The 22,303-nt window shown below is 46.2% G+C and overlaps 1 protein-coding gene across 2 annotated transcripts in view; it reads right to left on the bottom strand.

Annotated features, from left to right (window-relative positions):
* The window catches only part of USP10 (ubiquitin specific peptidase 10), a 70,565-nt gene extending 52,582 nt beyond the window's left edge, over window positions 1-17,983 (bottom strand). Inside the window, exon 1 of one of the 2 annotated variants that reach the window (XM_044760834.2) lies at window positions 17,834-17,983. In XM_044760834.2, coding sequence (XP_044616769.1) covers window positions 17,834-17,854 — 21 coding nt within the window. In that variant the 5' untranslated portion in view covers window positions 17,855-17,983. The remainder of the gene's footprint in view (window positions 1-17,833) is intronic. The other variant, XM_070500772.1, reaches the window with a different exon arrangement.
* Window positions 17,984-22,303: the final 4,320 nt, after the last annotated feature.

Below are 22,303 nucleotides of genomic sequence, written 5' to 3'. Positions count from 1 at the left end.
AATGAAATATGCTGAAACCAAACCAACAACAGCTGGGCTGCTGAAGGCCACCTGCTGGAAAGAAAAGGACATCACTAACCAGAGCTTCATGTTAAAAGACATTCAGGAAAAAAGCATGACTACATAAACGATTTTCTTCCAATCTGCTGGCCATTGCCAATGTTCTTCCAATACCGTGGAGGAGTCAGAGCTGCCTGATTAGAAGTACTTACGTGAGCTGCTACATGCAGCCCTCTCCTTCCACCTCTAGGGAGGAGACGCACAGTGTTCCCCTTAATGAGTTGCTTTGGTTGTTAATGAAAACCAGTTACTTAAAAGAGTTGTCGAAGTAGTTAAGAGCTGCAAAATTACTCTCTGCTGAAAATCAAAGAAAGCAAAAAGGCATGCTGCTAGCTAAGGACCTGCCAGGTCCACTGAGGAAGCAGTACACTGTTCACCTTCTCCATTTAACCTCCAGCTAACGATCTGTTGAAGAACGGCCTGCAAAGACTGTCATTATGGAGGTACAGTTTACTTCACCAGCCAAAATAACAGACTGCACCTCATTCTGCAATTACGTATTTAAGTTCATAGTTATGATTAAAAATCTTTTATTAGAAAAATGAAACAAGACTTCAGAAAGTCCCCCTTATAGTAAATATGTGGAGCTCGGGACTCAAGTATCCTGGAAAAGAGATTTTTTCCACCCAATCAGCTCACAATACTCTGTTTTTTATACAGAAGCAGAAAACCAAGCCCTAGTGGGGCTCCCCTAGCAGGGGGAGCAAGCTGGGCTGTGCGGAACCTGAGGCAGCGGCTCTCAGCCCGGGCTGCACCTCAGAGTCACCTGAGGAGCCTCCGGCCACGCCGGCAACAATTCTGGGTTCAGTGGTCTGCGGGGAGCTCAGGCTTCGCCCAGCATTTGAAACACTTCCTGTGTCATTCTGACATGCACTTAGGGTTCAGAATCACTGTGCAGGGGTGTTCACATGCCCCAAGGAAAAGCTCTACCGTTGCAGACAATCAAGGGTGGCAGGAACTAAGCAGACACCAGGAGGGAGGGTGCGCAGAGCTCCTGTGCCACTCAAGCCCCCAAAGCAGGCAGAAGCCACTATCAAACAATCTGAGACGATTATTCACTTCAGAAGAGAACCTGCAGTGTGAGGAACATCCAGAGCAGACGTTTGTAAAGTGGGAACTCTCTCAGTGCTTTGAAGGGTTTACTGGTCATTAACAACAAAGCCAAATGTCAATCAGAAGAAAACCTATAATGCAACTAAACTAGAAATAATTTGATGGACAATTCAACTCCCACGTAACTTTTCAGGAGTATCTTTTCCACAGACACTTCTTCTGTAACTGAACTCCTTTCCTATTTGCTCTGTTAACTCACTGGGACCTAACTTTCCCCTCCCACACTCTGCCTTTTCAAAAATAACCTTCCAATCCAATCCAAGATCACTCTACATCCTAAGCTCGTCAGTCTACCAAGCACCCGATTAATAACAAGTTCTCTCTCACACACACACGCGCGTACGTGCACACACTCTTCCCACTATCGTCCGTGCAGTGTCTTCCGTAACTCTGCAGGACTGGGTTCTGTCTCTTTAACCACTCGCTCCCTCTCTTTCGGGCTCGCACCTAGATATCGCCCTGCCCAGCAGCTCTCCTAACCCACAGCCCCAACCACACTGATGAACTCCAAATTCACATCCGCAGCTTGGACTGTCCACTTGTATTCCAGTTCCATTTTTCAGGCTGCCAACCCCACAGCACTTCCACTTTACGTTCCAGTTAAACAAATTTTAAAGGCCCATTATTTTCTGAAAACCAGCTTCTACACACGTCAGTGGCACACTTCGTTGGTCTTCCAACCTTCCAGATGAGAAATTTACAAGATTATCTTGAATTATATACCCTTCCCATCCCAAACTGCTGGGAAGACCTCAACAAAATACCAAAATGTTCAAAAAATTGTATTTGGCAAGAACAATAGCAGTTGCATGAACTGAAAAAGGCATTCTAATTAATTAACCCTACTGACATCCCATACAACTGAGATCCAGAGAACAGGATTTCAATGAATCAAAGGCAGGAGCAGCACCTTTCTGAACATACATTATACTTCAATAGTAAGATTACTAAAAAACAGATCTGATTCATCTCCTCTTCAAGCCTACTGTCACTATCCAGCTAAGCCCTGATGACCCCTCCATGCCTGGATAGCTGCAATAACCAAGATTAGATGGCAGCCTCAGTATCTAACAAATTACTTAGGGGCTGGCCCCATGGCCGAGTGGTTAAGTTCGCACGCTCCACTGCAGGCGGCCCAGTGTTTCGTTGGTTCGACTCCTGGGCGCGGACATGGCACTGCTCATCAAACCACGCTGAGGCAGCGTCCCACATGCCACAACTAGAAGGACCCACAACGAAGAATATACAACTATGTACTGGGGAGCTTTGGGGAGAAAAAGGAAAAAAACAAAATCTTTAAAAAAAAAAACACACAAACAAATTACTTAGCACATAGGAGACCCTTAAATGTTGATGGAATGGCTAACAGTCCTAAAACAGTGTGCCACCAAACTAAACAGATTTTTATTGAACACCAATGGTATAGAAGATATTAAAAAGATATTTAAGGGGCTGGCCTGGTGGGGCAGCAGTTAAGTTCACGTGTTCTGCTTCAGTGGCCTGGGGTTCGGCAGTTTGGATCCCATGCACGGACCTATGCACAGCTTATCAAGCCATGCTGTGGGAGGCATCCCACATACAAAGTAGAGGAAGATGGGCATGGATGTTAGCTTAGGGCCAGTCTTCCTCAGCAAAAAGGGGAAGATTAGTGGTGGATGTTAGCTCAGGGCTAATCTTCCTCAAAAAAAAAAAAAGATACTTAAAATGTTTAAGCAACGTTTCTTGCCTTCAAAGAATTCAAAGAAGTTGGCAGGGGGGTTGGGGGGAGGGAAGGAGCACAGATACCTAACACATGCTGAATGACTGTTATGGGTTAGGCACAGCATTAAAGGCATTTAATATATAGATCTCATTTAACCAACACATTATTTCTAAAAGGCATGATTCCTAACCTTTCCTGGGTGGTGGTAGTCCCCCGCTGAGAATCTGATGTAAACAAATTTGGCCCATTACCTAAAGAATGCACATTCACACATTTTTGCATATGAATTCTGGGACTTTGCAGACCCTCTGGTGCTCCTAATGTCCTATACTACCCTGCTACTCGAAGCGTGGTCCCCAAGCCAGCAGCAAAGGCATCACCTGGGAGGGTAGGCAGCTCTCAGGCCCCATCCCAGATCTACTGAAGCCAAATGCGCTGTTAACAAGATCCCCAGCTGATTCTTAACGTAGTTTGAGTCGAGAAGCACTGCAATGCTGTATCTCATGTGACGCCAGGGTCCTAACTACAAGGTAAGCCCTTCATCCTGTACATGCTATTGCACGGCTCTGAACTCCTACTTTAAGCTGGGTGACCATTTATCATCCAAACTGGAGGCACATTTCAGAGTGAAAAGATCACATTAATTACCTTGGAACAACAGGTATAAACCAGGATGTACGGTCAACTTAATTGTAGGGTATACAGAGATGGAATCTAAACTTTTTAGCCTGGTGTAACGGTTGTCCCTGCCTTAACAACCTAGCCTCACCTCCTTGCACACTAAGACCCCAGTTACTCTAAATGTACTCACTGGTCTCCTGACGGGAAGCCTCCTGCAGGCAGCTCCCTCCTCCCGCACTGCCCTGATGAACTCCTGCTTGCCCGGCAGGCTTCACACAGCCATCACTTCCTCAGAGAAGGCTTCCAAACCCCTATTCCTATCAAAGCATTGTTGACATCTCAGGGTAATTCTCATTTACCTACTTATCTCTGTGAATGAACTGCGATCTCCTTGTGTCTTTCAGTTCTGGATAGCGTCCACTTAAACACAGTACTGAGAATCCAGAATACATTTGCTGACTGAATGATGAAGATGAGAAAAACCTTAAGTTCAGAGAAATACTCTTGCCCAAGATCCCAGGAACAGAAAATGGGAGAGTCATGATTGGAACCTGGGGCTGACCCCAAGGCACAGAGACACGAACAGGCAAGCGACGACAAAACTTAAGGTACAAAAGATGCCATCGGACAGTACAGGATGACCTGCCGAACACGAAGGACAGTCTTAAGCCTGAGGAGTCCAAACGAAGGAAGAATTGACAACCGTCGGAAAGGAGAGTGCAGGGATGGGGCTTCAGGGTGGGAATGTCAGGAACTTTGCAGCCTTCCTCCCAGCGCTCATTCTCTTCCTCCCCTGTTGGATGGGGACCAGTCAGTTCAAAAGGCTGGCACACATCTATCCCAGCTCCAGAGCCCAGCAAGGCATCACCCTCCTAACCCACAGTACCTGGTTCAGGGGTAGCCCAAAGGGCACGAAGCTCAGAAGTCTCAACACGGCCGAGAACTGTGGGACGCACACCCACTCTCTTGTGGTTGATGTGGTGGAGGCTGGGAGCAAATGCGAAGCCTGCAAATGCTGTGGCCATTTTGCTATTCGAGGGAAAACTAGCCTCAGAATACTACTGATACAACAGAACTGGAAAGAAACCAGGTCCTCAAAGATACCACTGAATTGATGAATCAAACCAACCTTGAAGCCTGACCTACCTCTGCAATTTCTAGTTCCATGAGCCAATAAATCTCTAGTTTATGGCGTAAGCCAGCTAGAGCCGGGCTTTCTTTTACCTGTTATCAAAAGCATCCTAACTAAGATAGTAACAGAGTGAGCAATAAAAGAGATAAAAGGCTTATTCCAAGTTCAGCGGCAGCCACCAGAGGATTCATAAAAAGTAAGATCACTGGACAAGCAAAGCACAGGTTAATCTGATTTGTTTGCCTACACAGAACGCCCTCCTCCTTCCTCTCCATTTGCCCAAACCCTATGCATTCTCAAGGCTACTCACTGCCCATCTCCTCCCCTCCCTCAATGACTGCAGCAGCACTTAACGCGCGCACCCGTAATTCAGCACGCACACGCCTCGCAATGTGCCCCGCTGTGTCCTAAGCCTCAGCCACCCACTTGGTTCCCCACGACCTACACAGAATAAGAACACTAATATCTACAGCAGTAGCTAAGAGTTGGCCTTCGCCAAACATGAGCCAGCTTATTGACAATTATTTTATGACAAGATCTTTTTCAAATATTTTATATGTATAACTTGCTCTTGATCAAATTAGTACTGTACGCAGTTTTAAAATCCACGAACATAAAAAAACTTCATTTTAAATTACCTCTAATTATTTTCTCAACATTACTTAGTAAAATATATCTCCCACTCTGCCCCCAAAATAATCAATGAATTAAAGACGTTTGTCTTTCAGTTTACAATGCTGTGCTTTAATTAACTCTGGGAAATAAGATAATCAACTCACAATCAGAAAAAACTAAAAAATGGATCCAAAAAATGCCGAACATTACTGTTTTTGGTGTGGGTAAAATATAATCTGTGAATACTCTGCAGTACTTAAGAATAATACTGAAGAAAAACGTTTTATAATGAAGAATATTCACAATACGAGAAGTGGGGAAAAAAACACTTGACTAAACAACACGCACTATAATCCTTTTTACTAAAAAACAACATGCGTTACTAAAAGCACAGGCCCCTGGCGCTGCGCAGCCCCCATGCCTCCTCTCACATGGGGTCGTCCCAAAGCCCTCAGCTCCTCTGCCCACTGCCACCCCGAGAGGAGGCCTCAGCACTTCTCACTGGGTCGCGGTGAGGGCCGAGCTGGCTGCCTCCAGTCTCACCCTTCATGATCTAGACCCCATGCGGCCACCACAGTGCTTTCTCCAACATGTCAATCTCATTATTTTGGCCCCAGGAAGAGCCTTTCAAGGCTCCCAGGGCCTTTCGGGAGCCAAGCCGCCACCCATGGCCCCACAGCCCGGGCTGCAGCTCCCTCCGTGGCCCTCCACGCCACTGAGCATGTGGGGTCTCTCGCGTCGCATCAAGTGCCTTCTCTCTGGCCTCACCTCACACTCCAGAAGTTGGTCCCAGAGTCTCATCTTGGCGAACTACGCCCCGCACAAGCCTGCCGAGTCCCTCGCTCAGACTGCACCAGGTGGTGAGCCTGCTTCCCCACTCGACTGTGGACTTCCCGAACGCACGGACGGTGTGAGAGCGCCCACTCCTTCACCCACCGACGAGTCCTCACTGGACACTGCCTGCCTTCTAAGCCCTGGATGTGCCAGTGAACTAACCGCACCCCGGCCCACGTTACACTTCCATTTCGGGAGAGAGACAGAAAATGAACAGAATGACTTACGTGAGGCTACTAGACACACAGGATAGCGGAAGGGGGTGAGTGAGTGAGGAGAAAGAAGGCAAAACGGTGGCGAGAGAGGAGGAGGGGGCCACTCTACAGAGGGCAGTACAAAAAAAGACAAAATCGTCCCATCCACAACAACACGGATGGACCTCAAGGGTGTTACGTCAAGCAAAATAAGCCAGAGAAAGACAAACAGCACACGGTTTCACCCATGTGGAGAATAAACAAACACACGCACGAAGAGAACAGATGAGTGGTTACCAGAGGGGAAGGGGGCCAGGGCGTGGGCACAAGAGCAAAGGGGCACATCTATGTGGTGACTGACTAATAATATACAACTGAAATTTCACAATGTTATAAACTATTACGACCTCAATAAAAAATTAAATTAAAAAATGAATTTAAAAATAAAGCGGCAATACTGCAGGCCTCCCTGAGAGGATGCCATCGACACAGGGAGTGGCTGAGAGCTGGGGAGCAGGCCGCGTGGACAGAGGGGAGGAGCATGTCTGGAGCAGAGGGTCTCAGGTAGAGACAACTTGTTCACACTCACTTTTGTACACACAGTGCCTGGCACATAGCTGAGCTCAACAAATAACAAGAGGATGAATGATAACACTGGCTGGGATATCTAAGGTAACAAAAGTGGCAAACATAAAAAATAACCGAGGCAAGCCACGTGAAAAGTTCTCTTTCCACACTCATCACCGACACACATGCAGGCTCTCTACCTGGGAAGGCTGACGGCCCCGGGGCGATAACAGCATTTACTCTGACCTGGTCAACAAGGGACCACTGCCACGCCCGCTCCCTGGGCATGGGAAAGCTGCACTTTGTCTGCATCAGTAGCTGCCCTCTGATCTCATGACCACATTTGTGCAGAAACAGCCCAAAGAATGAAAGAAAACAGCTTATTACCTGATCTGCAGGTCAGTCACCTGGATTCGGGACACTAAATGATGGAGATAAAGTGACCCATGGAAAACCTTAAAAGAAGCTTAGCGGTCACACATGCATTCTCACGGCATAAAGTATGGGTTTCCAAGGCGGGCAAGCCTGTCCCTCACCGTTCTACACCGCGTGGTCCTGATCTTCATTCTTAGAACTAGAAACACCAAAACAAACCCATATGCAGGCCTCAATAGACTGAATGACGACCAGGCGTTCTCTTTATTTCCTTCAACTGGTCCTGCTGTCAACTAACTGACCCGTTCCACACACACTGAGGCAGGACGCCGTGCTGGGCAGCGGGGGTGCTGGAGGAGGACCAGATCACACGACACTCAAGAAAGCCTTCTTGAGCCGCCAGACCACTCCTGGGGCCCTGATCCTACCCCAGAGCAGCTGCCAAGCTCTAGTTAGACAACCATCTGTGTGGTGCTCCCCTCCGCCAGGCAGGGCCATGTCTTCCTTCCGCCGCTGTGGGCACAGGGCCCACTCGGGGCCTGGCAGGCTGCAGGCCTCCGTGAATGGCTGGCTGACCGTTGGAGGAAAGACAGGGCACCGACAGAATCAAAGTCCACTGGCCCTCAGAGCTCACAGGCACGCTCCTTTCCCTTTTCATAGAGAAGCGGTGGGCTACTTAACACAGGTAACTCAAATCTATGTTTCCACCAAAAAGAAATCAACGGCAAAGAAACCAAAAAGCAATGTACCTTACTTTCTGTCCACCTTAAAAGGAAAAGAAACCTGTTTGTCCACATGTTCCACGGGATGCAAGACAAACTCTTTCCAAACACAGCTCTGGTAAGTGTGGCGGGGACTAGTCATTGCTGGGCTATCGCTACAGTATCGCTCGGAGGGAAGCTGAAGTTACAGCCAGCGAAGCTTCCAGCCAAAACTGAAGAGAATGCTTCCTAAGATTTTTTTTAAAAAGTTACTTCATCTCTTTCTCACTGAATAGAACTCTAGTCACAGATGAAAATGAAAGCTTACGCTCCTGGCACTTACCTCACACTGTGTAGCTGTGGCACGGAAAAGCCAAGAGTTCGATAAGAACCAAGACAGAACCAAGAGTGCTTATTTTTGCCTCCAGTTTGTGAAAAACTGGAGGCAAAAATTTCCTGAGCAGACAAATCCATGACCAGGAATAAAAAAAGGCAGCAAGACCTTCTGATAGCAAACTGGCTCAATACTGTGCACACATCCTCGAACAGATTTTGCCCCCCAGCAGGCTTCGTTCGGCATGAATTAGCGGCTCGGTCCAGCTTCTGGACACCAGGCAGCCCCGTCAAATCAGGCTGTGCTGGAGGCTGTGCTGCGCCCATGCCTTCCACTAGGGCCCCAGCTCAGACACGGAGCCCAGCACTCAGCAGAGCGGCTCTGGTGGCTTTGGGGGAACGTAGTCGTACTTACATACTTTTCTGTAATTACATACTTTTCTGTAATTGTGTTTTGCAACTTACAAACCCAACATAGGCCCCAGCATACAGCAAGAGCAGGATAAATATTTGTTGAAAAGGAATTAATTAATCAGTTAGTTAACAAACTTCAAACAAAACTGAACTCTCACTCTGAAGATCCCATGCAGCAGATCTTCAAAGCGGCAAAATTTTCAGGCTTCTCAGCTGGTGCTGTTTCCACAATTCATTCCACTCGGTGCTAAAATTAGATAATACCGCCCCTCAGAGCGGTACGAACCTGCACTTGTTGTCGTCGTTCACACCTAACCTAGAGTGGAGAAGTTAAAACATTTTTGTCCAAAATATGACTTAGTTAATCCTATTCATGGGAAGTGCTCAACAGGTTAAGTGAAAAAAGCTACAAATAAAACCATGTGCAGGTTCTGGAACACGGAGTGGGGGCCTGGTCACAGGGATCCCTACTCAGTAGGTCTGGATGGCACACAGGGTGCCAGGTGGTTCAGATGGAGAAGACCGTGACCAAGGATCACAACTTAAGAAATACTATTATATAAAATGATCCCAAATGTCTAAAATTTTCCACAAAAAGTACTGAAGGGAAGCATTTCAAGTTTTAAAAGAAGTCATCTCAGAGTCGTGGGATTTATGGGTGATATGTTTCTCCTAATATTTTCTTTATTTTCTAGGAACATAATCAATGAAGAAATGCTTACTTTTAAAGGTACCCACTAAAAAATAAAGGGAATAATGTCCCCAAATGACATTCCCTAACTACTCTATCCAATTATCACTGAGGACATTCAAAGGCTATTTGCTTCACATTAATCCGCCTCAGATGTCCCCAAAAGAACGCCTTAGTTTCTTCCCTGCAGAGTTTCGGAGTTCAAGATGCTTGGGGTACTGAGGTGAGCAGAGAGCACGTTCCCAGATCTGGTGAAGAGCCTCAAGAGTGAAACCTTTGACAAACCATGACGGACCCCAATTGGCCCCCTGTACAATCATCTCCAACAGCAATGCTAACACAGAGAAGTGCTACCCACTTCCTAAAACCTGTGGTTTCTCACAGGCACCCATCTGCTTACAAGGCAAATGCAGTCTCTGGCTTGGTCATCAAGGTCCTTCCTCACTCCTCTGACTCCTGGCTCACCACTTCACCCTACATATCATTTCAGCCGCACACTTATCTCGGGTTCCCAAACATGCTGCAGGCTTTCAGACTGCTCCTCTGCATGTTCTCCCCCATATGCCCTTGTCCTCATGCTTCTCTGCCCAAATGTCAGCTTTTTAGAAGAGACATCTTCCTAGTTTCCCCTGAGAGCCACTCTCTTCCTTTCTCAGTCCATCTTATACCACATACCTCTGGATCATGCCACTTCTCTCCATCTCCACTGCACCCTCCCTAGTCAAAAGTCCAAGAACCCCCCTACCTGATCTCCTTATGGCCACTGAGACCCTGCTAGAGTCTATGCTATACAGGACAGGCAGAGGGTGAGCCCAAACTGCACCCTGATTGTGAGGTTCTGTGCTCAAACGCTGCATCATCCCCTCTTCCACATTTTTCTCACGATAAAGATGATAAGGAAGGTTGGAAGGTTGAATGGACTCCTTTCTACCTTCCTCTCCCAGCACTAAGCTCAAGATACACGAGTCCTCTCTGAGTTCTCCTAAGTGCTCCAAACTCCTTCCAGCCACAGAGCCACTGCAAATGCTGTTCCCACTGTCTCGTGCTGTGCATCTGAGCAAAGGCACTAATTCTGGGGGACCCTTCCTTGACTTCACCAGGCCACTCTAACAGACTCTGTTCCCTTCCTTCCAGACACATTTCTCAGTTTGGAATGACACATGCATTACTGTGATTATCTGATTAGCAACTGTCTTCCTCATTAGACAGTAAGCTCCCTGGTAAGGGGGACCATGCCTGTTTTTGCTCATCCCTGCATCCTCAGTGCCTGGTACACAGCAGCCACTCAATAATTATTTGCTGAAGGAAAGAATGAATGAATGAATGAATAAAAGAATGAAAGTTCTTGGCTATGTTGTTCACATTTCTGTCAAAAGAACTACGACCCTAAAACAGGATTCACCAATTAGCCTGCTTCTCTCCCCCACTACTCTATGAACTTCTAAAACACAGGAACTCTCTTTTCAGCTCTATATTGCTAATGCCCAGCCACCAAAAATCCTTGTTCGAACAATGACAAAAGATATAAAGTCCTTTATAAGCAGTTCTGAATAAAAGAGTCTGGTATCCTACAAATTAATTCCAAATGAAATAGAGTGCTCCCCTTGGAAGACTGATTTTGCATTTTACTAGAGTCAGCAGTGGCTCAATGTGGTTGTCTCTGCGGAGAGGAACCTGACGTGGGGAGCGGGAGAGAGTTATTTTTTGTCACTGCAGTACTTTGATAAAAACAAAGGGGCAGGAGAAGAAAACGTAATTTTGGAGAAGACAGGGAAAAACCCAGGTTAATTACCCAATTCCCCACTATTCACTGGGGCTGGTGACCCACCAATCGCTCCCACTAACGAAAGGTTTGTCCTCTCAGTAATCTTGTCTAGTACAGAGACTGACTGATAGACAAGAACATGAATTTGAATCAGACTTCTTTTTACAATATAAAAATTGGACAGCATGGATGCCCTAATTAAGGGGCTGTATGTTTTCAAAATATCGCTTCTTTAAAAAAAAAAACATTGTTTGAACATTTTCTTCCTCAAAGATTGGCACCTGAGCTAACGACTGTTGCCAATCTTTTTCTTTCCCTGCTTTTTCTCCCCAAATCCCCCCAGGACATAGTTGTATATTTTAGTTGTGGGTCCTTCTAGTTGTGGCATGCGGGATGCCACCTCAGCATGGCCTGATGAGCAGTGCCATGTCCGCACCCAGGATCCGAACCAGCAAAACCCTGGGCCACCGAAGCAGAGCGTACAAATTTAACCACTAGGCCACAGGGCCGGCCCCTGTTTGAACATTTTATCACTAAGAAACCCCACAGCACTTCCATAGTCTTCAGTATACTGGGTCTCAATGAGCCACTTTAACCTCCAGAATATCTGCTCTGTTCCCTGGCAAAATTGGATAAAAATAAGAAAACTTACTATACTTAAACACATGTCTTTAATAATTTTGAAAACAAGCTTTGCTCCAAAAAGCTCAGCTCAGTGACTATCCAGTTATAACAGACTGTATTACGATACAATGGAACAACAAAAACGTCCTAACAGGAGAAAAGCACAGAAGACACACATCAAACTGAAGATTGCGGATCAAAGAGGAAGAGAATGGCCTATTTTTTACTTCAAATACTTCTGTATTGGCTGCATGTTTTAGACATAGCATGTCTTTATTTTGTATTTAGAAAGAAAATCAAAAAGGACTTTTATCAAAATGCACTTCACACAAAATTTAGTAATTAATAATTGGTAACATATTAGTAACACTTAGTAACATATTGGTGTCTTTAAACATTTCAATCTTTGTCTCATTCGTTCTCCAGCCCCTAAGCTTCCATTGAGGAACTAGTGCGGGGAAGCTGTGATGTGAGACACTGTGCCCGTGTCAGTCTCTTCCAGGAAAGCAGTTTGGCAAAGAGTTCACAAGGCCAAAGACCTGCTTTTAAGTCCCTGGTCACTGATGGTCACTCACTTAAGAGCCACGTGACTGGAGGCCACAAGCTCTGTGGGTCTCACTTCATTCATCTGTAAAACGGTGACATCAGCAATACATTACAGGGTTGTTGGAAGGATCAAACAAGCCATGGCACTTTATAGACCATGCACAACATCCTACACCTGTTGATACTGCAATGCTTCATTAGTGCTTTAGAATGAGTATGCTCTTCCCTACCAATTACCAGATCTATTCAGAAGGCCTACTCCAGCTTTCAAATGAATACACACATCTTGGCAGCCATCAAAGGGGAACTACTACTTGAAATATCAAGACGAGCATTTTACAACACGAGGCAAGAATCTCCAAAGACTCTAGAAGTAAACTTCATCTTCCACCTCTCTTCTGTCTCCCCCAAAGCCTCACCATGTCCCACTGAAAGGAGACAGCCTGGTAATTTCAAGCAAACAGGGATGACGTGTGTTTTACTCACATAAGATGCATGTCTGCTGAGAGGCACTGTTTCTCTGTCTAGAGCTACTCAACTGCCTAAAATGGGAAAAACCCGAAAGAAAAGGAACACCAGAAACCCTCTTGACAGTCATCAGAATACCAAATACATTCACAATTGGTCCTGACCAAATTTAAAAGAATATAATAAAATGAAAAATGCACGCTCTTATCCAGGGCAAAGGACACCATCACGTTGTTGCGAGAACAAGTGAACAAAGCGGACTGTAACCCTCAGACCAAACGGCAGATCAAACTGCTCTACACAGGACCATATATCACACGCTCTTGGGCAGTTCCAGTTTGCAAGGTCCACAGCTTGCAAAATGTAACATATACACATAACCGGCTTAATTCAATATATTTTAAAACATAAAAGTGAGTACTTTTGACACATACTCACAATAATGGTAACCTTCTATTTTGTGGAGAGGCAGGAGAACAAGTTGTGGAAAGCACGCCCACCGCCTCGGGTGCAGCCTGTGGAGCTCACCAAGGACTGCAGCCCCGGGGCGCCCTCCTCCTGGGCTCCTCCCTTCCCACCGGCCAGCCATCCGGAAGCACAGGTCTGTAACATGAACCCCTCTACTTTGTGCAGTCTTAAAGTGTGTTTTTTCCTACATTCAGTTTCTTACAGCAGGGTGTACCTGATACATCTAGTATTATTCAACTAACGTTTAAACATATTTTTTTCCCACAGTAGCTCCAATGAGAATATAAGTTGGGAGCTGTCACAGCAAATCTTTTGATACTTTTAAGACTACTTTGGCAGAAAAGAGCAAGGGCATACCAATTTATCCACATCCAACACAGAGATGAAAAGGAGCGCTTCTCCATGAAACAAGGACAAATGGGGAAACAAAAATCTACCACCATCAGATATGTTTAAGACAGACAGAGAGACGGGGGTGGAGGGGGCCAGATAGGAAGGCAGCCCGATGTAAAAGTCAAGTCCCAAGGGTATAAGGGCAGGGCCACCAGCCTTCCTCCGAGGAGGTCCTTTCATTTCTAACGCACTAGTTGTCAGACTCTTAAATCAGAGTGCAGGCTTACGAGACGGTCCTCAGGCAGATTCCAGAAAAACAAATTCAGAACTGATCTGAAGAACAGCCACCAATAAACCTGCAGACAAGCCCAAAGGGGAGGGGCCTGAGGATCGCACCAGCGGCCATCATGAGCATGTGGACACTCGTGGCAGGCACCGGGCTAACACTCCACACGCACGCTGTCATCTAACAATTCTCAAGGAAGCCAGAAAGAGAAAGTCTGGGAAGCTCTGCTCTGATCTGCTTCCAGCCCCAAACCATGCTTCTGCCTCTACTCCTCAGCTCCCCATCTGCAGGAGAGGGCAACCAGAGCACAGGCTGTTTCAAGGGGGGCAGAATGGAGGCACTGGTTGACAGCAGCTGGTTTCTCAGGTCTTGTGCTGAAAACCGGGTCATGACAGAGCAGCTTTCAAATAGTCAGAAAGTAGCCAGCTCATGAAAAGTCTACATTCTGAAAACGCCCCATCTAGGTTTATGACAGATTCTACAATTTCTGGCCCTTGAAACAAATACCACGAACACACCCCACACGCTACCTTTATTTCGTGACAGAAATGGTCACAGAAAGACCTTTTGGGAGATCACTTCAACAAACAGGAAAACTGCGGTCCAAGCACATGTGAGTCTTTGGAAATGAACATCTACACTGCTGAAGTAGCACTAAAGTGACAAATGACAGTAATCCAATGGCCCAAGGCCAGTAAATTCCAGTGCAAAACGATTTATCTGTTTCATGCCACAGGGATTCTTGCATGTGCGGCAGTAAACAGAAATGTAACAGCCTAACTACAAATTCAAAAGCCAGCTCTTCCTACTACTTTCCATGCTTTAGTATATAATGAGTAAGAAGTGTTCTCAGCAACCACCTTTAATGCGCCACTTGAAAAACCAGATCCATCAATATCAAGTACTTACATGTCTGAAATTCGTAAAAACACAAAAACAAACAAAAAATAACCTTGATGTAACTAATTCAAGCAGAGACGATATGACTTTTCTCAATTATTTGAATACTAAATTCGGAGAACAGCACAAAGTAAATGTGCCACTAGGCTTGGCATTGAATAATCATTAAGCTTTGTAATCCTTCTCTCCTTTAAGTTTTCCTATGTGAACTACTATTTAAATCACGTCAGTTCCACATTAAAAAAGCCCTGGAATATATGTCCTAACTTCTGCTCCAGAGAGGAATTTCGAATGAGGTGGGTCACTTGTTATTCACTGTGATTTCAGTACTGTGGCCCCAACGAGATGGGCTCCAGAACCCGAGGGCGAGGCCTGGATGTGGCTCCTCCCGCACTGTCGGTCCCCAGAACCACCGAGGCAACCAACAACTCACAAGCGTTCAACACCACATCAAGTCTTAGGACACGTTTCAATATTTTGCTGTCACTATGCAAAAGAAAACTGGTATCTCCAAATATCCTGTATTTCAAACAATTTTATTTACTTCAGCTGCTCACTGCCTGAGACTCGAATAAAAATCTCTTTCGAAAATTACTAACACAGCTGTCAGTGATAAAGATCTTCAACGATACGGTAACACTCCGCCATATGCTGTAAACTGGATCCCAGGAATCCCAGTGTGAAGTGTGGGGCCCGCTCCTGTGGGGCAACGAGAAGACTGCGGCCAGCCTGCCGCAGGGACCAGGACAGAGCAGCACAGTGCAGCCCCAACAGCGGGCAGGAAGCGTTAGTGAAGGGATTTCACTATAGGCGACTTCAAGGAGCACAAAAATTTCTTCTGGTTTAAGGCAGAACTGCTCAGTTCAAATTAATTACCCCAAATCACTTAATCAGGTCCTCTGCGACAACAAATATTCATAAATCAGAGAAGTACTTACACTTCAATTGTCTAAGTTCATCACCTGTATTTGTTAAAAGGCTGAAAGCTATCTGCATTAGAAAAGTTTCTGAGTTTTGCAGTGTTTCACTTCAATCCAGGAAACAGGGTTCAACCAAAAATATGGGAATAAGATATAATCTACATAAACTCTTAAAATTGTAACCTTAATCCAACTTTTAAAAAGGACTCTTACTGTTATTTTGTGGTTGTCAACCCCAACAGTAAACAAGTCACAGGCATACCACGGTGCTGAGCACACGGTAAGCGCTCAATGAGGTTTTGCTGAATTAATGAATGAATGGCCATTAACGTGGCAGGACCGAGGATGGCAAGTAACTGAATAAAACAAACGTATTAAAACGCTCAGCCTAACTCAAGCAGGACACAATCACTAAATCCTGTCACGTATGATTTCATTACTGTTTCATCACTATTCTTTCACAAAGAAAATTCTAAGAAATCAAACTATTTCCTTTGCTACCTTCTCCATGGCAGAACATAAAAGCACTTAAATCACACTTTAAAAGAATAAAAGCAAAGTGTCGATAACATTCACATTCGGCTAACTTTCGCCACTCCAATTTTCTAAAGACGTATATAGGCAATACTGTTGTATAAAACATAAATACCTGGACAACGAATGCATATGAAGTTACAACTAAGTTTACATATTATCACCACTAATTAACATTTCAATCAATTGTGCATTGTGATTGGTGCTTATAATAACGGAAGTGAATTATGCCTAAACACACTTTCTTCATTTCAAAATCACCATGAATATTATATTGCACATTAGTTCACAATGAACCTTGTCCCTGTTTGCACTAATTTTAACACTAAGCTATTTACATTAATATTTAAGTTGAGAAAAAAGCAAATACCAAATCTCTTACCAAAAAAAATCTTTGAATTACACCTTTGTAAAAATCACTCAACTAAGCCCCTTTTTCGTGCCAAGAACTATACGAAACACAGAAGCAGGCGGACAACAAAAAGTTAAAGAGGGAGAGTTCCAGCGCAAACTAAAATACTAAAAATTTAACAGAACTGCTGTTTCCTGTAAGATCGAATTTTTTTTTAAAGTTTTCGCGTTTTAAACCCCACAACAAGCATTAATTACAACAGTTATTAAAAATCGACTTCACTTCCAAAAGAGCAACAAAAAACCAATAGCTTACAAAGGGTTAGGGTTTACTGGCCACGAGTTTTCCGAATAGTTACTTTGTTTCATCTTCCCGTATTTAATACAAAAGCACACTGAGATGGTACAGAAGTGTGCAACAATTTCCAGCGATTCGATGTCAACAAATCAGCAGTCTCCAGCCAGCCTGACAAATACCACCACACGCCGATTTTCATCCAGAGTAACTGTAACCGGGGAGGGAGAGGGGAGCCAACAAATAGCTCAACTCCCCGCTCCCTAAAAGCGAAAGGTGCGTTTGACTCTTCCTTTCCCACGACGGGATGGCGATAAACGGCCCCCAAACTTTAGATGCTGTTCTGACATAGGGTGCGTTCGTGTCGGCCAGGCTGAGACGGATTCGTGCAAAAGATCGCACTCCAGTGCAAGTCAAAGTACAGCCCTGGAGACTCATTTCGAGTTTTCTTTGCAACAGTAACCTAAGGCTGCCCCTGAGCGATTTGGGGCTAAAAACCAGAGACCCAGCCGGCCCCCCGCGCTCCATCAAGCTGAGAAAGCAGCCTTGGCGGGGGGGGGCAGGGGGAAACGGGGCACCCCCAAATCCCGGCGACTCGCCCCGGGCGGGGGACGCGGGGCCCCGGGCGCGTGGAAACCTCTGCCACCCCGGGGGTCTTCCGAAGCCCCCCGGCCTCCGCTCCGGGGCGCCCGGGGCCCCGCGTCCCCCGCCGGCGGGCGCGCTCCCGCCCGAAGGTTAACCCCTTCGCGCCCCCGCGCCCTCTCGCGCGGGCCCGGCGCCCCCTCGGCCGCGCCGCCCCGAGGCGGGCCCAGGAGCCGGGGGGCGGCGGGCGGCCACGGCGGAGGCGGCGGCGGCTCGGGCCTAGTCCCGGGCAGCGTGTCCCGGCGCCCTCCCCCACTCCCACACGCCCGCGCCGGGCCAGGGAGCGCCCGCCGCCCGCCCGCCCGCGGCTCGGGGCCCCTTCCCGCCGAGGGCGCGGGCCGCCGGCTACCTGCGGGCTGCGGAGGGCCATGGCGGCCCGTTTCAATGAGCCTCGGCGCTCGTCCGACTCCTCACGCTGCTTCCCCCGCCGCCGCCATCTTCTCGCCCGCACATACACACTCGCATCGGCCGCCGCGCCTGCGCACTGGCCGCGCGCCGCAGGGCGCGGGGAGGCCGGGCGCGCCGGGCGCGCGCTGCGCATGCGCGGCCGACAGGTGGGCGTGCGCGGCTGGAGGCAGCCCCGGGTGGACTCGGAGCCCGCGCCCCTAGGCCGGGTGCGGGCCCGCCCGCTGCGAACCCGGAGCCCGCGGGCCCGGCGGCGGTGCCGGCAGGGGAAAGGGCAGGGGATGGAGATGATAACGCCAAAGCGCCCAGCCTTCCCGGGCTTCTCACATGCTGGGAGGCCATCTGGGTGCCGGGCCGCACTCAGGACGTCCCGAGCCCGGGGCAGCGGCCGGAGGTCGGCCCTGGGCCCCCGAACCCCAGGATCTCCCTGGACCGGGGTCTCCAAAGTGAACGCTGAAGATCGTGGGGGAGTCCCCTGGTTGATGGAGGTCACATCCGTCCTCATTCATTTATTCACTCTTCATTCATTCCGCAAACGTTGTCTGACCGCCTGCTTTGTGCCGCGCCTTTTGCTGGGCATTGGAGAATATTCAGATCAGTAAATAAACGCACACGTCAGGCGCTTAAAGAGTAAGCGCTCCATAAGTGTTACACACATGCATGCGTGTGTACAGACGGACCAGCTTTGGGTCATAGGTTCAGGAAACAGTGAGCCCCTCCCTGACCACGCAGTTTTCCATCTGGTTTGGCCCCGTTTCTAGCTGAGTGATTTCAAGCAGGTGACTTCCCTTCCCTAAGCCTTGGTTTCCTCAACTCTGGATGAGATTAATAAAATGTCTTAACTCATGAGAGTTTTTTGAGAATCAAATTAGACGAGTATGGACGCACTGACCAAGAGAGCCAGCCTTCGATAAAAATTAGCTACTATGATTATTTTTCATAACCGTTATCACTGGTTTCACTTATTCAACCAACAGCCTGCGGTCACCAGACCCTGTGCCTAGCAGCAGAGAGCCACAGGGCGATCCATGCCCACATTCCACAGGACGAGGGCCTGGTCTTTTCAAATATGGGGTGCCATGAAAAATGTAAGTGGCGGGGGGGATAGTGCTTAAATAAAAGAACTAAAATGACGTGACCAAATACAATGTGTGAATCTTGATTGGATCCTCGTGTGTTTTTTAAGCTGGTAAATGTTTTTTGACAGCTGGAGAAATTTGAGTATGGCTTGGATATAGATGATTTTAGTGAATTATTGGTAATTTCATAGTGTAATGATGATATTGTACTCGCGTAAGAGGTTGATCTTATTGTTAGGATATGCATCTGAAGAATTTAGGGGTCAATGTCATAATGCCTGGGAGTTATTTTTTAATGGTTCAACAACAAATAAAAGCATAAAAAGACACAAAAATATCCATCGAGAGAAACCAAATAAGGTAAAATATTAACAATTCTTAGATCTGATTAGAACTATCAGCTTTTATGTATCTTTGAAAATTTTTATAACAAAAAGCTAGGGTAGCAGAATATAATATTGTACCCATGCTATGGTTACAAATGACAGGAAAATTGTATCTGCACATGGATAAAGGCTGGAAGGGAAATGAAAACCCATTGGTGAGTTATGGTGGTTGATGTCTGATTTTTATCATAACAGTGCTTGAATAAAAAATAAAAATTATGGTAAATAAGACCCGGCGCTGATTTTCAAGTCACTCACAAAGATATTAACACATGATTTCGAAACAAGGAGATAAATGTCAAAAGGAAAAGATGAACTGGCACTGTGGGCCCTGCAGTGTTTAGCAGGCCCTGGAACGTGCAAGGAGTCTAGGGGCAGTGGAGGAACCCGGAGCCGAGACGTCCCCGAATGAAAATCCTGACTCCCCACTCGCTGGTTGTGTGAACTTCAGCAGATTCTCTTAACCTTCCTTTGAATCTTTTGATAAAGGAGGTGTGGTAGGCAGAATAATGCCACCCCCACCAGCCCCAAAATGTCTACATCCTCATCCCTGGAACCTATGAATATGTGACTTTACAAGGCAAAAGGGACTTTGCAGATGTGATTAAGTTGAGGACTTTGGCATGAAGAGATTATTCTGGATTATCAGAGTGGGCCCATGTCATCACAAGGATCCTAATAAGGGAAAAGAAGGAGGAGACCAGAGAGTCAGATAAACAAGGAGATGTGATAAGAAGCAGGGCAGAGAGAGAAGGAGACAGAGAGGTTGATAGCAAGACACTGTGCTGCTGGCTTTGAAGATGGAGGGAGGGGCCCTGAGCCAAGGAAACACATTCTCCCCTGGAGCCTCCAGAAGGAAGATAGCCTTGCCTAGACCTTAATTCTAGCCCAGGGAATCTTCTGACCTACAGAACTAAAACAACCATTTGTAAACCAGTAAATTTGTGGTCATTTATACAGCAGCAACAGGAAATTAACACGGGGAAATAATACCACCTACTTTGCAAGCGTGTTGCCAGGAGGAAATGAAGTAAGCAGTCTAGCACGTGGAATATGGTGCCTGGCACTTTTTAACTACCACTCAACAAACGGTAAAGGGCTTTTTATTGTATCCCGGGGAAGGTGTAAGTTTTCTCCGAACAAGTAACATTTGAGCTGTCTTGATAAGTATGTCTTGAGAGGGGGTCCATGTTACCCGAGAAGCCAATGGATACATAGTCTCACAAGCAAATTTAATTTCTGAGCCCAATGGGGCAGAGCATTTCAATTAGGCCTGTCCTACCTGGAAAATTCTTTTCTGGAATTCTGATAGTATAGAAGAGTGCCACTAGCTGTGTGACCTTGGGCAGGTACCTAACCTCTCTGGACTTCAGTTTCATCTGTAAAATGGGAGAAATAATACCTCACAGAGATGTAGCAACATGAATATAATAACAAGATAACACATAAATTCCTTAGTAAGATGTACAGCATACAGCAAGAGCTCAATAAATGGTGGAAAGTATCAGCATTATTCCCAGACTCCTTGGAAAGGAAGGTGATATTTGCACAGGGAGAGCTCAGTGCATTTGACAGAATTTATTGCTGCTGATAAAATTCAAGCTTTCAAACAAAAATTAGAATTTTAGGAAACTCGTATTCCCCATTGTGAGCTGGACAGCTTCCCAACACTTAAAGACTTTTCTGGTGAGATTGGTGATAATAGTAACAAATGAGGGGGTTTTAAAAAAAATAATGAATAATGGAATGTTTCAACGTTTGGAAATTCTGCATAACTCAGTAAATCAATATTTTCCAAATGACCCAGTTGGGATGTTATAAAATTAGGCATGAGTAAGAGAGTCGCTCAAAGTACGAGAGAGCAATGGATTTTAATCTAACACAGGACAGAAAGTTCATTGATAGGATTTCACATTCCACTTTCCAATGTTCCTGTAAGAAATTTTGCTTTTGGCAGAGCAACAAAGAAAAATATCAACAATTATCTGAAAAGGCCATTCCTTTTGAGGAATATACTTTTCAGGAAAATACTCCTGCCGCCCGTTCCCAGCTCCATTATGCAGGCGAGACGAGATTTTCTTCATGTGCTTCAGTCGAAGCAACATATCACAACCGACTGAATTCAGTGGCAGATATGAGAACGGAGTTGTTTTCCTATTGAGCCAGACATTAAGGGGCATTACAAAAATACAAAACAATGCCAATCTTCTTTTTCATTTTAGAAAATCATTATTTTTCCTTAAAAAAACACATTATTTTTATGTTGATATACAATGAGTTTAGGATTAAGTTGTCATACATATTTTTAAATGTCTCAGTTTTCACTCCTAACCGGTAAATAGCAACGGATATAATTCACAAAAACAAAAGCTTTTGGGCGTCAGCAATTATTTTGAAGAATGTCAAGAGACCTGAGACCAAAAAGTCTGAGAATGATAGCTCTGGGCACCAGGCAGCTCCGTGTTCACTTTGCATGTGCCTGCCATCTGCCTAGAACGTTCTTTCCCTTGCTCACTCAGGTCTCTAATGGCCATCTCCTCTGAAAGGTCTTCGCTGAGCCCTCTGTCCAGCAGAACCGCCCCACCGTCGTCCCTGCTGATCGCCTGCTTGATTCCCTCCACAGCACTTATCACCAGCTGACTGTTGACAGTGTGCTTCTTCCTTGCGTGACTCATCTGTCTCCTCCACTGGACTCTAAGCTCCAGGCGGCCAGGTGCTTGGTCTTGTTCCATATGTCTCTGGCACAGCTCCAGACATTTGGCAGCCACTCAATAAATATTTCTTGAATGAAGGAACAAATAACCAGTCATTTCTTCTCTCACAGCTCTGGAGGCCAGAATTCTGAGATGGAGGTGTCGGCAGGGTCCGTTCCTTCCAGAAGCTCTGAGGGAGCATCTATCCCATGCCCCTCTCCAGCTTCTGGCCCTGCAGGCAATCCTTGGTGTTCCT

This window comes from Equus asinus, chromosome 28, assembly GCF_041296235.1.
Source record: "Equus asinus isolate D_3611 breed Donkey chromosome 28, EquAss-T2T_v2, whole genome shotgun sequence".
Taxonomy (NCBI): Eukaryota; Metazoa; Chordata; class Mammalia; order Perissodactyla; family Equidae; genus Equus; species Equus asinus.
The sequence above is the reverse complement of the archived record's forward strand: the minus strand, read 5'-3'. Positions and strand labels throughout refer to the sequence as shown.